The sequence below is a fragment of the Acinonyx jubatus genome, chromosome B3 (genome assembly GCF_027475565.1).
Source record: "Acinonyx jubatus isolate Ajub_Pintada_27869175 chromosome B3, VMU_Ajub_asm_v1.0, whole genome shotgun sequence".
Classification (NCBI taxonomy): domain Eukaryota; kingdom Metazoa; phylum Chordata; class Mammalia; order Carnivora; family Felidae; genus Acinonyx; species Acinonyx jubatus.
Window position 1 is genome coordinate 21553330 of NC_069386.1, and position 15079 is coordinate 21568408.

The 15079-nt window shown below is 47.8% G+C and overlaps 1 protein-coding gene across 3 annotated transcripts in view; it reads right to left on the reverse strand.

Annotated features, from left to right (window-relative positions):
• OTUD7A (OTU deubiquitinase 7A) overlaps nucleotides 1-15079 on the reverse strand; it is a 360750-nt gene that overhangs the window by 15888 nt on the left and 329783 nt on the right. For all 3 annotated transcript variants that reach the window (XM_053223657.1, XM_053223655.1, XM_053223656.1), the window contains 2 exons: nucleotides 7241-7368; nucleotides 5151-5300 (listed from right to left, as the gene is read on the reverse strand). In XM_053223657.1, coding sequence (XP_053079632.1) covers nucleotides 5151-5300; nucleotides 7241-7368 — 278 coding nt within the window. The remainder of the gene's footprint in view (nucleotides 1-5150; nucleotides 5301-7240; nucleotides 7369-15079) is intronic.

Below are 15079 nucleotides of genomic sequence, written 5' to 3' on the forward strand. Positions count from 1 at the left end.
CTCTCCCTTCATGACACACTGAGATATCTCAACTCAGAGAAAAGTCTCCTCACCAGTTCACTGAGGAAATGCAGGATTTGGGCTGATACTTTCCTGCTATTTACCAGTTTCCAAAGTTATGTGTGGCACCAAGGAGAGGTGAAAAGTGAGTCTTTTGCCAAGTATCATTATGAATTTGTGGACTAAACAATCCTTGTCGTATTTCTACTCATTCCAGTTATGATCTTTACTGTCCCTCTTGTCCTGTGGGAGCCTTGTCTATTCAGCCCAGGAGTCCTTCTAACACCATGCTAGTTGCTTCTGAGGATGTCTTAGTTTCTTCCAGGACAAGATGCTCTGGGATCTTTGTGGATACTTCCTACCTCGATCTGCCCATGCTCTCACACACAGGTGTTTGGGGGCAAACAGGACATGTGTGTGTGTGTGTGTGTGTGTGTGTGTGTGTGTGTGTTGATGCTGGGGACGGTGGCAGTGGCTTGTCCTACATGGAAGGTGAGGAGGCTGCAGGGTGGGATGGGGGCATGGTCATTTAGGACATTCCTAAAGTGCCCAACTTGTCCCATGGGGCCTGCCAGATTCCAGATGGTTGGGTGTGTGAGTAAACAAACACCCTTCCTGTCTAAGCCATGCTGAGCTGGGTTTTGGTTACCTGCAGCTGAAGGGATTCTAACAGGCGCCAGGGGACCTCATGAATGGAGAGAGAGGCATGGCAAGAAAGGGACAGGGAGGAAAAAGATGGTTTTCCCGCTAAATCTTCTCTCCCTCAGCTGCCCATCCTTGTGGGCAAGGATGCTCACTGGGGTGGTGACTTAGCATCTGTAAAATCTTCCTGTTTCAGCAAAGGTGCCCTCTGGAGACAGAGTCTAGTGCATCCTGAAAGCACAGAGCTACAGAGACTTTCTTTAAGGTTGGAGTGAAAAGCCCAGTGCCTGGCTAAGTTCTGATTTCAGAAGGGTTCAGAAGGCTGTGGGTCCAGAGCTATGGTCCTGTCTGGGAGAGTCCCAGCACAGGCCCAGGGCTTGAGGACAGAAAACCTTTGAGCACGAAACTACCAGGTGGCATTCAGATGTGGGAGGCACACGATCATCTAGTCAGCTGCCTGGCACCGGGTCTGGCTTCCAACAGGACCCCCAATATCTCCCTGTCGTGTGGGGGCCCTGGCCACTGCCAGGACTGCACAGAGCATGTGCCATCCTTTACCTGTGGCAGCCCCTGAACCATAAGACTCAAAGGCATTGACAAGTGCTATAAGACAGCCTGCTTATCTCCCTGCCCTTAAAGAGAACGGGTTTTCTGTTAAGGAGCTGGCACTGACAGCCTCATGCACCATGGCTTTTTAGGGGATTGAGAGCCCAACAGTCAACACTGGTTTATTTCCAGACAAGGGACCAGTTGGTAAAGAATTAATTTCTATCCTTTTGCCTTTCCCCAGATACAAGGTACTCATCACTGCTGAAAGAAAGAGGACAATCCAGATGGAACTGCCTAAAACATCACGCCACCCCCAGGATGTGAAGCTGGCTCACTGAACCCCCACCAACCACCTCGCCCCCTCCTTCCTCCACTGTACTCTCTTCTCAGGCTTCTATGCAGCCAGAAACCTGCAGGCATGGTGTTCAGCTTGGGCTAGCAAGAGGCCAGCACAGGTCCTCGGGGATGGTTTTCCTCCCAAATGAAAAGACAAACTTTCAGGAAGAGAAGGTATTTGGATGTGATGCCTGGAGCTGCAGTACCCATCATATGACCATGAGACTGAAACCACATGATAGTAATGGTGGATGGGAGTGCCTGCGTGGCTCAGTCAGTTAAGTATCTGACTTTGATCTCACAGTTTGTGACTTCGAGCCCCGCATTGGGCTCTCTGCTGTTAGTGCAGAGCAGAGAAAGCCCAGTTTGGATCCTCTGTCTCCCTCTCTCTCTGCCTCTTCCCCCCACTTTCTCTCTCTCTCAAAAATAAATAAACATTAAAAAAATAATGGTGGAGCAGGGAAAGGCTGGGAGCCTGAATCCCTGAGAACATTTAGAGCTGCTGTGCCAGTCCTGGACCACCCACCTCAGGAAGGACCCCCTGTTAGAGAAGCAGCAGCAGCCCTTTATCCTCTGAGCCCCTTACAGCCCAGTGCTATTCGGGACACATCTTCCTTTGGGGGCTTATAGTATGGCTTTCTGTGGCTGCTTCCATTTTCCTTGGCATTATAAGGGCCGAGAAGAGAGGCTGAGTCTGTTCCTTAGATGGGCTGCTGACCTCCTCTCAGCTTCTCCCCAACACCCCCAACCATCAGGTAACAACACATGAAATTCTAGGACCTGGTATTTGCAAAAAGGCCCCCCCCCCTCCTGTAGGTCAGGAAAGGACAGCAGCACCGAGGCGCCCTGGGGTTGGCTTCCCCTGGTGATGGCTCCCCCAACAGGTTTTCTCTGTTCCTCCCACCTTTAGCAGGTCCTTTTGGGGAGACACAACACTAATGGTGGCCAGGAAGGGACGTATTCAAGACATTTAGGTTTATCTTTGAAGCAACACTGAAGGATCAGGAGACAGGACTGCCTTAGCGATAGGCAATGTTGTTTCCTAGATAGGACTCCTGATGCCGCACAGCACAGAAGCAGCACCGCCTAGGCCTTTCCATGACCAATGGCACATTCCTTAAGCACAAGCTTGCTCTGCCACATCAGCACCACTCCTTCAGCAGCCTCGCACTTTCGCTCAGGCCTATTCTGTCCCCCTGGTACCAGCCTCCGGACATCACACAGCCTCCAAGACTACTTCTCACCCCCTCTCTCTTCTGTCTCTCTCTGTTCTTCCAAACTGGAATAATCGCTCTTTTCCTGAATGGAGCTTGTGCCTGCCTTGTGTACATTCTGCCTTGTACTGTGGTGTGGGGGAGTTGCCTGTCTCCTCTATAAGGTAGTGAGAGCCCTAAAGCAGGGATACCATCATCTTTGGGGCTCCCAAACCTGGAAGTAACAGGTGCTTAACATACATTTATTGAACTAACCCTTGGCTCCCAAACAGATCCTGTGGAACCACTGAGCTTCAGGCTGATGGGAGGTATAGGGAACAGAGCCACCTCTACCAGCACCCGTAAGACTTACAAGGGTGGCACAGGGATGTGTTGCTGCAAAACTTAAAGCCTCAGAGCCCACAGAGCATTTGTGTTCTCTCCAGATGTATGAGGGTTTGACATGCCACACACAAGTTACCCAGCCTGGGCACAAGCTTCTGCTTGTGCAGAAGGTGACACTGCACAGGGGACCCTGGGTGGCTCAGTCAGTTGAACGTCCGACTTTGGCTTGGGTCATGGTCTCACAGTTTGTGGGTTCGGGCCCCACATCGGACTCTGTGCTGACAGTGTGAAGCCTGCTTCAGATCCTCTGTCTCCTTCTCTCTCTGCACCTCTCTCTCTCTCTCAGAAATAAACATTAAAAAAAAAAGAAGGTGGCACTGTGGCACTTGACCTGCAGTGGGTCAAGGGGGCTGGATGGGGCCACAAGACATCAGTGGAGGCAGGACCCCCCCGCTCCACCCCCCTCACCCCTGCTCAGAGGAGTAACCTAGTGGGTAGAGCTGCAGAAGCCTGTGTCACAGCAACACAGAACCAAGGATTGGGACCCAAACTCCTCTTTGGGAAAACCAAGTCATCAAAGGTGAAACCACAGTCACCTCTGCAACCATTCCCCTGAGAGAAGCTGAACCACAGCCCCACCTCATGAGTCCTTTTATTGAAAGGCACCTGCATTTTCACCTTGAAACACCTCAAAACAGTATCTGGAAGGCCTGGAGGAGCTCAATGTCTTCTATATAAAACAGGACTGGGTGTCTGAGCCCCCTGTTCAGCAACCAGGGATGCCAGCCCTGAGACTTTTATCTTCCCTGACAGCAGAGAGTCTCTGGGGAGCCTGGATGGAGTGGCCTCGATCCTGGCTGGGATCCCAAGTCCTGAGAAAGGGCCCCCACATCGCCCAAGGGCTGGGGTAAGCTCTGAGGAGAGCTAAAACCCACAAAGGCCAAAAGGCTGACAGACAACAGAAAAGGCAAAGATGCTTCTCAGTCCTTCATGGCTAAATACTGTTTTCCATGACCCAAATGAGATATCTGTCAATGATACGGAAAAATGATGTGATTTTCCCATTACAGCTGGCCACAACCCTGCTTTCCTTTTCCTTCCAGGACTCACATCACTGCCTGGCTAGCCACCATGCATTTCTGGAGACCAGACCCAAAGGCAGGGACCCTGAAACTGTCAGTCCTGCCTGTCCTTTAGTCTCTTGGGGATTCTCTGTCTAAAGCAGAAGCAGGATTGACAAGAGGAGGATGAGTTTCCCCCTCTCACTCAGCCAGCCACTAGTTAACATGAGAAAACAGCATCCATTCTAATCAGAATCCTGCCATTTCCACAGCAAAGACACATATCACAGAGATGGAAGACAGGCTCCACATGAGCATCTGACCGGTGGTGGCCTGAAACTGTGCAGTGCACAGCCTGTGGGGCTGGCCTGGTGGGCCTGTCTGCAGCACTGAAACAACTACTTAGGGAAACAGCTGCAGCAATTTGAAAGAGAATATCAACCTTTTGATTCAAAAGCTTACTCTAGAGCAGAGGTTGGCAAAGTCTTTCCATAAAGCTCTACTTAGTAAGTATTTTAGGCTCTGCAAGCCACATGGTTTCTGTGGCTGCTACTCAGTTTTGCCCCTGTAGTGCAAAGCAATAGCCACTGATAATATGTCAATGAATGAATATGGCTGTGTTCCACTAAAACTTTATTTACAAAAATAGGCAGTGGGGCCATAGTTTGCAGGCCCCTGCTCTAGGGACCTAAAGAGTTTACATCTAAGATGAATTATAAATGTACATATAAAATGTACATAGATGTGAAAGGGAAAAACATTAAAGGCTATTTAAGTGTGGTAGGAATTATTAATTTGCTTTGTATTTGAAATTAAAAGTTGTCTTTGACATTGTTATTTCCAATGGCATGTGCCTTTGCAACATTTGCATGTGCATACTCATTTATCCATATACACACAAAATCCATTGTTACTGAATGTGCATGGGTGTGCTCCCCACAGACAACCCCACATTCTGCCTCCCCATGCCCTCCTGTGCCCACCCCTGCCCTGTACATTGTGTCTCAGGAAGCAGCAGGCATACCTTGTTCTCTTTGCTGATCTCTCTGCTCCATGGACACCAGGGCAGAGAAATGCGCTTGATCATAGGCAAGAACCAGAGGTGAGCAATGGCACCTGTTGGGAGGCACCTCCAAAGGCAGGTAAATCCCTCCAAATGGGATTGGAGCAAATGCTGTGGACAGAAATGGTGAGAGCATGTGGAGCCTGAAGAGGACCTAAGTGGCATCCCTTACCACCTTGCATGAGGTGGTGGGGCAGAAGGGAGGGTCATCAGCCTTAGATCATCAGACACCCTTGGGCTGATGTTCTCAAGGCAGTAAGCTAGGTGTTGCCCATCTGGTGATGGATGAGAGAGCTCAGGCTCACAGGTACTAGGTGGATGAGACCTGGAGCCCCATGCATGCTCAGGGAACCCCTCACTCCCTCCTGCCTCCATGGCAGAGTCCTTCTTGCTCATCCTTGTGCCTTGTCAGGCTGCACACTGGGGACAAAAGGGACAGGGCTGAGAGCTTTTCACTGTGATTTTCCCAGGGATGGCCTGCTGCCCTGAGACCTACACAGATGATCAAGAGCTCACAACAGTCAGCAGTGACATGCACTGAACACTGTCTGGAAATCCATGTTTTTCTGGATGAGCTTCTTCCTCTCCTTGTGTTCATTAAAGCATTTATATACAGAATGATATCTATGCTTCTCAAGAGCTTTCTTGTTCTATATTTTGAGAAGCTCTTCTTTTGAGTCCAAAGGAACCAACCAGAAAACTCCAGCACCAAGTTGTGAGTCAGATGGGAAATGGGAGATGAGGATTGGCTTCTTTAGCAATTGGGACACAATCATGTTCATTTCCTTACTCATCAAAGGGAGGGATGAGAGCCTAAACCCTCACTGAAACAGAACAACTTCTGGAAATATCTGCCCTGCTACAGCATCTACTTCTTAATAAGAACCTTGTCTCTCTTGGCCTTGGAGTCAGTGACTCACTCACTGTATTTCTGTGAGCTGAATGCAGGCAAAAATAGCTTCTGTGATGCTTTTGAGGAACTATCAGGTTTCCTTCCACCAGTCCTGCTTTATCCACATTAGATTTAGTTGTGATTCTGCCCACGGGCTGAGAAGTGGGGTAGGCCCACTTGGAGAGGGCTGAGCCATTGAGCACAGGTAACATTGAAGGAAACATGGACCCAGCCTTGTGGGATCTGATGGGTACACGTCTATGTGCCCAGAGACCCCAGTGAGAGTCCTGGCTCTGTACCCAGAGAGAACAAACACCATGTTGCTGCCTGCACAGGGAAGGAGGTGGCACTGGTCAGGACCAATGTCCTTCCACTGTGACAACCATGGCCCCATTAGACTTCCTTTGGCAGTTGTGACTCAGCAAGAAGAGCCTTGTCCTAATTTGTAGGACACTCTGGAAGACCCATGACTTTTGTTAAGGCTCAGGTTTAAATTTAAGTTAGGCTGGGGGATATTCACTGTCTGACATTTACCTGGCAAGGAGACCTTTTTGAGAAGTGACCAAAGGGAAACATGGCACCAAAAGGGACTGGCTTGTGCTAGTGATGGAAGCAAAGGGAAAGTGAAAAGTCTGGGAGGGACTGGACCTGGGAAGTTGTGCTGAGTGGCAGGGGCAGTTGCACAGGGGGTGACCTTCCTGGCCCACCTTCCCTGACCTCTCCTCTTTCCCTACTCTTTTGAGAGTGTGGTTGCCCTGTGAACTTTGGAAGTGGCCTTGCCACTTGCTTGGGCAGAAAGGCTGGAGGGAGGACCAGCCGCAGGCACCTACTGCCCTGGGTTGACCTGGTTTCTTCAAGGCTTTAGCCCTCAGGGCTTCATTCCAGCTGACACTCAGCCAGATTTCTCATGGCCACCTGCCATCGACACAAAGCATAGATGGCTGGGTGGATGGCCAGGAGTAAACCCTCCTGCCACTGGGAAAGAAAAAGAAACACATGAAATTGAGGAGAAATACTATAATCTTCATCTTCACAGAATAATGCTCTGTGGCCTTCTGGGAGCCTCAACTTGTACATTAGGCTGTCTCTTCCTTAATAGGGATGTTATGTTTTCTGGGTCATGAGTCCTACATGGCCGTTTTATTACATATGAACTTACCTTCTCCACCTGAGTCCCTCAACATCGTATCTGCTACGACAACTATTGGTCTTCTTAATATGTGGGCGAGGACAAACACATGGAACTCCTCTAGACTCTCATACACGGGGTCCTCAGAGTTGTCCACACTAGGAGACAAAGCAAAGCAAGCCTGAGTTAGGGTTTGGGATGTCGGGGATGTTGAAGGCAGTATCTTCCATCCAGATCTTACCTCTATGGACCCTGCCTGTTGAGGCCCTCTGAAGCCACCTCCCTGCCATGCCATCCACTGATGGCAAAGACATAAGCCCCAGCACCTCACCCCACCCTGCATTGAGTGGTCTCAGGGGATGATAGGAAAGAAGCTGCCTGTGATGGCTGCTTGCCACCTTTAAGACAAGGTGGCAGAGGCAGCCCACCCAGAGCACATGGCAACATGGGGGCTAGTTGTCTGGGGCACTGGACAAGGATGCGGTGGGGGCTGGAGGGGTGGAGGCTTCCATTTTGGTCCATTACTATATCCAGCAGCTTGAGTTGAACCTTACCCATTAGGGGCACAGGTGTGCCTGCACACATCAGGTGGGCTGGGAGGGAGGCATTGATACAAAGATCTGAGTGCCTTTCTAGGAAATAGTCCCCCTGACAGAAAAGGGAGTGAGAAGGTTGCCTGGGTTTCAATTCTCAGAGCAACAGGGGAGTGACCCTGAATGCCCAACCCAGGCTAGTTGGACCCACTGGAGCCCACATGCCTGACTCATGTCTGAGGCTCAGAGAAAGAGCTGCTTCCAAGAAATTCTTTCACTTAGAACTCAGATATTGGGGCAGAAGACTGTAGCCTTGATGTCCTTCAACAACCAGGCCACCCCAAGCAAGGAAAGAGCCCAATGAGATGAGAAAGTCAGAGCTCACAGCTTGACGGGGCCTCTGTAGGATCTGTGGTGCTAGCCCAGGTGGCAGCATTGAGACAAGTCTCTCAGGTGGCACTTGGACTTCTTCCTGAGCACTTGGGGCATGCCCAGAATTAACTGAGGGAGGTCTGTGAGGACTGAAGCAGGTGGGACCAGAGCTAGCAAGTGAGGCTCTGTTGGAGAATCCAGGGTTGGGTAGCCTGAGGAAAGAGGTCTACATTCACAGCCCACAGCTTACTGCTTGAATTACTTAAATTTTTTTTTAAATATAAATTTTTGAGAGAGAGAGAGAGAGAGAGCGAGCATGAGTGGGGGAGGGGCAGAGAAGGAGACAGAATCTGAAGCAGACTCCAGGCTATGAGCTGTTAGCATAGAGACTGACATGGGGCTCAGACCCACAAGCTGTGAGATCATGACCTGAGCTGAAGTCAGACTTTTAACCAACTGAGCCACCCAGGCGCCCCTGCTTGAGTTACTTCTAGAACAAAAACTAACTATTCAGGAATGCATCAATCACCTGGGAAGTTTCGTGGTTATTATTGTACATATTTTTTTTAAGTTTGTTTATTTTTGATGATTCAAAATACCTTACTTTTATACTTAAAAATATTTGGCAGCAACCAAAAGATGAAAAAAAGTTGCACATATAGTATAAATTACTTGTCGTTGTTTGGAATCATTTGAAAGTAAATTGCCCATCTGAAATCCTAACACCTTGGAAAAGTTTAGGCACACATCCTATGAACAGAACATTCTCCTACAGCACAGTCATCAAAATCAAGGGTATGTCCAATTACTAATACACTGATAGATCTAACCACCCTGACAGATCCCAATCTTCAAACTGCCCCCAAAATGCCTTTTAAATGAAGACTCCAGCATGCTGCTTTTAGTTGTGGTGTCTCTTTAGACTCCTTTGGTCTGGAACATGTCTCAGGGTTTCCTTGACTTTCACGACTTTGACACTTTTGAAGACTATGGGCCTGGTATTTTGTAGAATGTCCTTAGTCTGGGTTCATCTTTTCCCTGATGTGATCAGATTGTATTGAATTATGTTGTGTCCTCACAGCATCCTATCAGGTGGTCTGGGCCTTTGGGCTGTCCCATTATTGGTGATGTTGACTTGGGCCACTGCCTTCAGGCCACCTGCCAGGCTTCTCCCTACAGAGCTATTCATTTCTTCTCTGTAATTAATAAGAATTTTGTGGGGAGGAATTTCAAATCTGTGCACATAGCCTACTCCTCACCAAATTTTTATGCATTTATTGATATCACTATGGATTTCTGGTTTCTATTTTATCCAATGAATTACAATCTATTAGTTATTATTTTGATGTTCAGATGTGTCCTGATTGTGTTAGTGTGGCTCATTCAAGCTGTGTCCTTGTGACTCAGCCCCGTCGTTGTTCAGAGTGCTTCCCTGACTTCTGACATAAGAATATGGTCCAGTTTCAGTTTCATCTTGTACCTTCTCTGTCTCAGCCCTGGATTCAGCTATTTCTCCAAGGAGGTTTTTTTTTTAATAGTGGATAATGGTGTGTAGAAGTCAAAATATGATCATCACTATTGGGATGTCACTGCTTCTAGACTCAGTGAATGGATATGTGTGTTTTATGTGCACTCATACATGTACACAGATACTTTCATCTGTCATCTCTAAGCTAACTTTGAGTCCATGGATACCTCCAATTCCAGTATAACACCCCAAAGTTATTTCTACTCATAACTCCCTTCTCCAACAGTGAGAAACTTGGTTTCTATTAGTCTTAAACTCTTTTCCTTACTCGATCAATCTCTCCATATGTAAGAAACTCCACACCTCTGGTGCCACCCCACCCCCGAGTTGTCCTCTTCACCCTGCTGGCTCTGACACTCTGACTTTGATCCTCTGGTTCCTGCTGATGCCTTGCCTGCCCACTGCAGATACTCACCTTGCTTTGCCACACTGTATAGCTTTAGGGATGAATTTTTCAGGAAGGGAAGAGAAATGGAAAAGGAGTGTTTTAAATACACATATACATGGTAAGTCTAAACACAATGCTCGTGGGTGTGCATTTAAAAATATCCCAGGTGATTATCCTGCCCAGCCATAGCTCAGAGGGAGGCTGCCAGGTGTGTGAGGTTCAAATGCTTCCATCAGCTGCTTGCTTGTCCCTGTCACACAGTAAGTGAGCAGGCAAGTGGACATTTGAACAAGATAGTAATTAGTAATGGACAGGAGGGAACAAAGAATTATAGCCTGCATACTCAGAAAAATATCCCAGTAAGAAATGTGGAGTGTCATTTCTTCCCTAATCCAGTGGATGGAGAGGTAAGCACTGGAAGGAGATGAGGCATCAGAGAGTCAGATATTAATGCTGAGAAGAAGAAATAGCAAGGTGATGGGTAGCTCTCTCAGCCCTGGGTTGTCAGTTGCACCTTCACTCCATGATCACTCTGGTGTCTGAATAGCTATGCAGAAGGGGCCTCACTGCAGCAACAGCACAAGGGCTGACCTAGTATGAGGCACCATTGTACTGCCACACCATTCTGTTTGTGCAAAATTTAAAGTAGAGCCATTGTATTTCAAACTGAAAAACCAGCCAATATTTGCTGAGCACTTAGTATATGCTGGCATGATAAGAGGCACAGCAGAGGCCTTCAAGTGACATCTGTCCCTCTATCTGTCTGTTGAGCCATCCACACACATATCCATCCATCTGTCCACCCACCCACCTGTCCATATATGCCCATCCATCTACCCACCATCCATTCTTCCATCCATCTATCCATCCATCCATCCATCCACCCATCCATTCACTTGCCTATCCATCCATCCACCCACCCATCTATCTGTCTGTCCATCCCTGGTTCTGTGCTAGGGATGGAGCACAGAGTTGAGTCATGTTGGGAGAGGGTGATGGAGGAGAGCCTGGAGCACAGCGAACTTTCTTCACACCAGTTGAGTCAAAGATCAACTGTGAACCTTCAGTGACCCAGAAGGCAGCAGAGAAGTTCCCAGCTGCACCCTGGAGGCAGCCTGAGAATCATAACATCCTTCCCTCCTTGCTTCCAGCTGCTTGCTTAAATGGTTTAGGGAGTGAGTTTGAACTGGGAGTGGGTGGTAGTTCTTGCACTTACCCCTCAAGACCACTGCCATGCTCCAGTGCTTCTGGAGCCCTGGTGTCATTGTTCTGTTGAACGTAGGTTGAGAAAATCAGCTCAGCAACTCCTTAGGCTGTTCCATGGTGCAAATAGGATTTCTGGGACAGGACTTTGGAACTGTGACCTGCCTGTGTGAATTACTGGCATTGAGCCCACTGGCAAAAATCAGCTCTAGTGAAACCAATACTGAATATTCTCTTACACTTTTTACCTAGGGGTTTAACATCATATTTCTGTGAGCTCACTGAACAAATGCTAAACCTGGGATTGTAAACAGAATCTGGCCTTTGGGAAAAGAAATGTAAAAATCCCTAAAGCACTTAATTGGTGTTTGCTGGTAAGAAGGCTAACATGCAAATATAACTAATTCATTCTCAAAGAGACTGCATGCCCCAAGAACTTCCTAACGTGCTCTGTGATATAACACATGCACACTCATCACGTCTTCTTCAGTGTATACCTGGGAATAGAGAAGTCCTGAGAATAGGGCCACATCATCCACCCAGTGAAAACCCCTTGGGGATGACAACCAGGGAAGACACTGGGCTGGGAGTCTTCTTCAGGTAGGACCACAAAACAAAGGTAGTGGAGTGAGGTCCAGGTGGTATCTCAGGCCACAGAGGGTGGTGGCAGGAGTGAAAAGTACAGTGCAGATTTGGAGGTGCCCTGGCTTACATGGTAGTCACAACCCTTGGAGACCACTCAGCAAGAGCCTGTGTCATGGACAAGGAAGCCAGTCTGGGAGGCTGGCAGGGTCTTGCCCAAGGGCAGTCATCAGATTACACGGAGGGGCAGCTTGGGCACAGGCCTCCTAGGACCGACACCCCCCTCCCCCGTGTGCCTCTCCCTCAGATAGGGTGACCACATCTCCCATTTTGCTCAGGAAAGTCCTGGTTTATGAATCTTGGGTGGATAGTACCCACCTCCCTCTCCAAAATGCACTAGCTTGGATGACAAGTTGTATAGTCACCCCATTGATGGTGATGTAGTTATTGGTTTTTGGTGTGCCCTTCCATTTAAAGACATAAGATCAAAATATTTAGATTTTTACACATATACACACTTCCCTCTACCTCTAGGTATAAGATGGGGCATTATGCTTGCTCTTCTGACCCCTGCTTTTTCCTTAACAGTGCATCTCAGAGATGCCTTCAGTCCAGTATGTGGGGTCCTCCCCTTCTCCCAGCTGTGCAGCACTCCTCATGCATGTGCATCACCAGCAGCATTTCTGAGTGGTTGGACTCAAGCCTCTCTCCCAGGCAGGGCTTGGAGCCATGACAACACTTTTGATAAACTGGCATGTAGATGCAGGGGGCTAGAGATTAGGAGCCAGGGCTGAAGCCCTGATGTGAGCAGCTGAAGCCCTGATGTGAGCAGCTGAAGCCAGTCTGTGCCTGCTGTGAGCCTTTGCACCTGGCCAGGGGCTGTGTCTGACTAGAGGGCAGCTTCTCAAGAGATTTCCTAAGGCACAGTGTAGGCAGCAGGGGTTCTGCTAAGAGCTATGGCCTGGGAAGCTAAGACTGAAGAATGGCAGACACTCCCAGCACTTTGAAGGGGCCAAGTGGGTTTCAGGCTCTGACAAGAGCTTCTCAACAGCAGCCAGGTGGCTTGGGGTTGAGGACTCATCTTACTGCTTGGAATTGATAACCTGGGGTCAGTCATGTGATGAATATTTACTGAGTATCTGTGAGGGGTGTAGCACTGTCATGTGTGTCTAGGGGTGGAAAAACTCAATTTACAGATGATCGAGGGGTGCCTGGGTGGCTCAGTTGGTTAAGCATCTGACTCTTGGGTCATGATCTCACAGTACATGAGTTTGAGCCCCTTGTTGGACTCTGTGCTGACAGTACGGAGTCTGCTGGGATTCTCTCTCTTCCTCTCTCTGTTCCTCCCCCACTGTGTTCTCTCTCTCTCTCTCTCTCAAAATAAATAAATAAGCTTAAAAAACCCAGACAATCAAGTAAGAAACTGCCAGATATTAATAAACACAATGACAAAAGGTGGTTTCTATAGGTAGGAAGCTCCTGATAGATGAAAAGTTGACTTTAGTCTTATTTTTAATTAGGAAAGTCCTTAAAAATTTGACCTGGATTCTACATCTGCAAATGTGAGAACTCCTTAGGTGAACAAATGCTTTTTCTGCTTGGTTTGCTGGTGGAAGTCATAGAACTTTAAGGAATAGTCACAAGAAAGCTTCTTTTCTGATAAGAAGCCAACCCCTGGCTGTGGAGTGCCAGACTGGGGTGTGGGCCCCTTGCAGCAGGGAAACATCCCTTATTTTTCCTTAAAAGACTTAAATTCCTACCTCTGAGCCTGTGCAGCATGAAATTTAGGATTCTAGGTATTTCTGGAAAAGGCCAATAAAAAAGAAATGCAGTAAACACACTACAAAGTTACATAAACATAACAATGAGATTGCAGAAACAACTTCAGAGGGAAAGCAGACTGAGAAACACACAAAAGTGGGGAACCAGGACACAAGATGCCCTGTGGGGGCTTCCCAGGGGTCCTCAGGCTCCCTTTTCTGTGTCTCTTTTTCTGTTTTAAGAGCTTGTCAGCTTCCACTTAACCTGTGTCATCAAATGGAGAACAAGTAAGCTTTTCTTTTATAAAAGGTTAAAGAACAAAAGTTATTTTTATTACAAATGTCAAGATAAGTTGTTAATTCCTGCTCTCTATACCTGTTTTGCATTTGTTAAGAGTGTGGGTTTATGTTTTTGGTCAGTTCTAAGTTTGGATTCTGGCTGTCTCTTGTGGGCTGTGGGACTTTGGGAACTGACCTAATTTTTCTGAATCTCAGCTTCTGGATCTGTCATTTGCCATATTAATGACAGCTTCACAGCCCTGCTTGACACATAACATAATGTAACACATAAGTGTGTTCAGTAGATGACACGGCTCTAATTCCCACCTGCCAATGCTGTCCTTCCCTGATTCCTAGGACATCCAGATCCTTTGAGGTCAGAGCACCCTACTCTGGTTCCTAGTAGGCCAAAGGGGTGACTACTTGGACCTTCAGGGCTGGCCTTTGCTCCCTGCCTTCTAACAGGTCAGGTTTGGGTACTAGTATTATAGGATCTGGACAGGAATGTCTCCCCTGGGTGTGTGTGGGGGCACAAGTGGTCAGCTCTATGTGTGCTGCTTCTGGATCCGACTCTGTATGTACATACATAGCACAGCAATGAGTGACCAGCACTAAGCTGGGGTTGGAAGAGAATTAAAAAAAACCACTGGGTTTAGCTGTACCTCAAGATATTGCAGTCTGAATGAGGAGACAATATAAAACATATATGAGCCCTGGATGAGGCAGGGGCTCAGGACAGAATGACGTGCACAATAGTGCAACATTTCTCTGGGTAGAGCACAAACAAGTAGTACTTTATTATTTTTTTTTATTTTTATTTTTTTATAAATTTTTTTTCAACGTTTATTTTTGGGACAGAGAGAGACAGAGCATGAATGGGGGAGGGGCAGAGAGAAAGGGAGACACAGAATCGGAAACAGGCTCCAGGCTCTGAGCCATCAGCCCAGAGCCTGACGCGGGGCTCAAACTCACGGACCGCGAGATCGTGACCTGGCTGAAGTCGGATGCTTAACCGACTGCGCCACCCAGGCGCCCCAACAAGTAGTACTTTAAAGAGACAGTGCAGAGGTGCTATATCCCCCAGTCCTCTGAGATGTGGGGTCACAGACACAAGCCATGTTACCAGAGTTTAAAATACAATAAATATCGACATGCAAGTAAACAGGATGAAAACAGAAGCACCTAGAAATCTGTGTCTTTAGGGTTATGACTTCCCAAAATTTG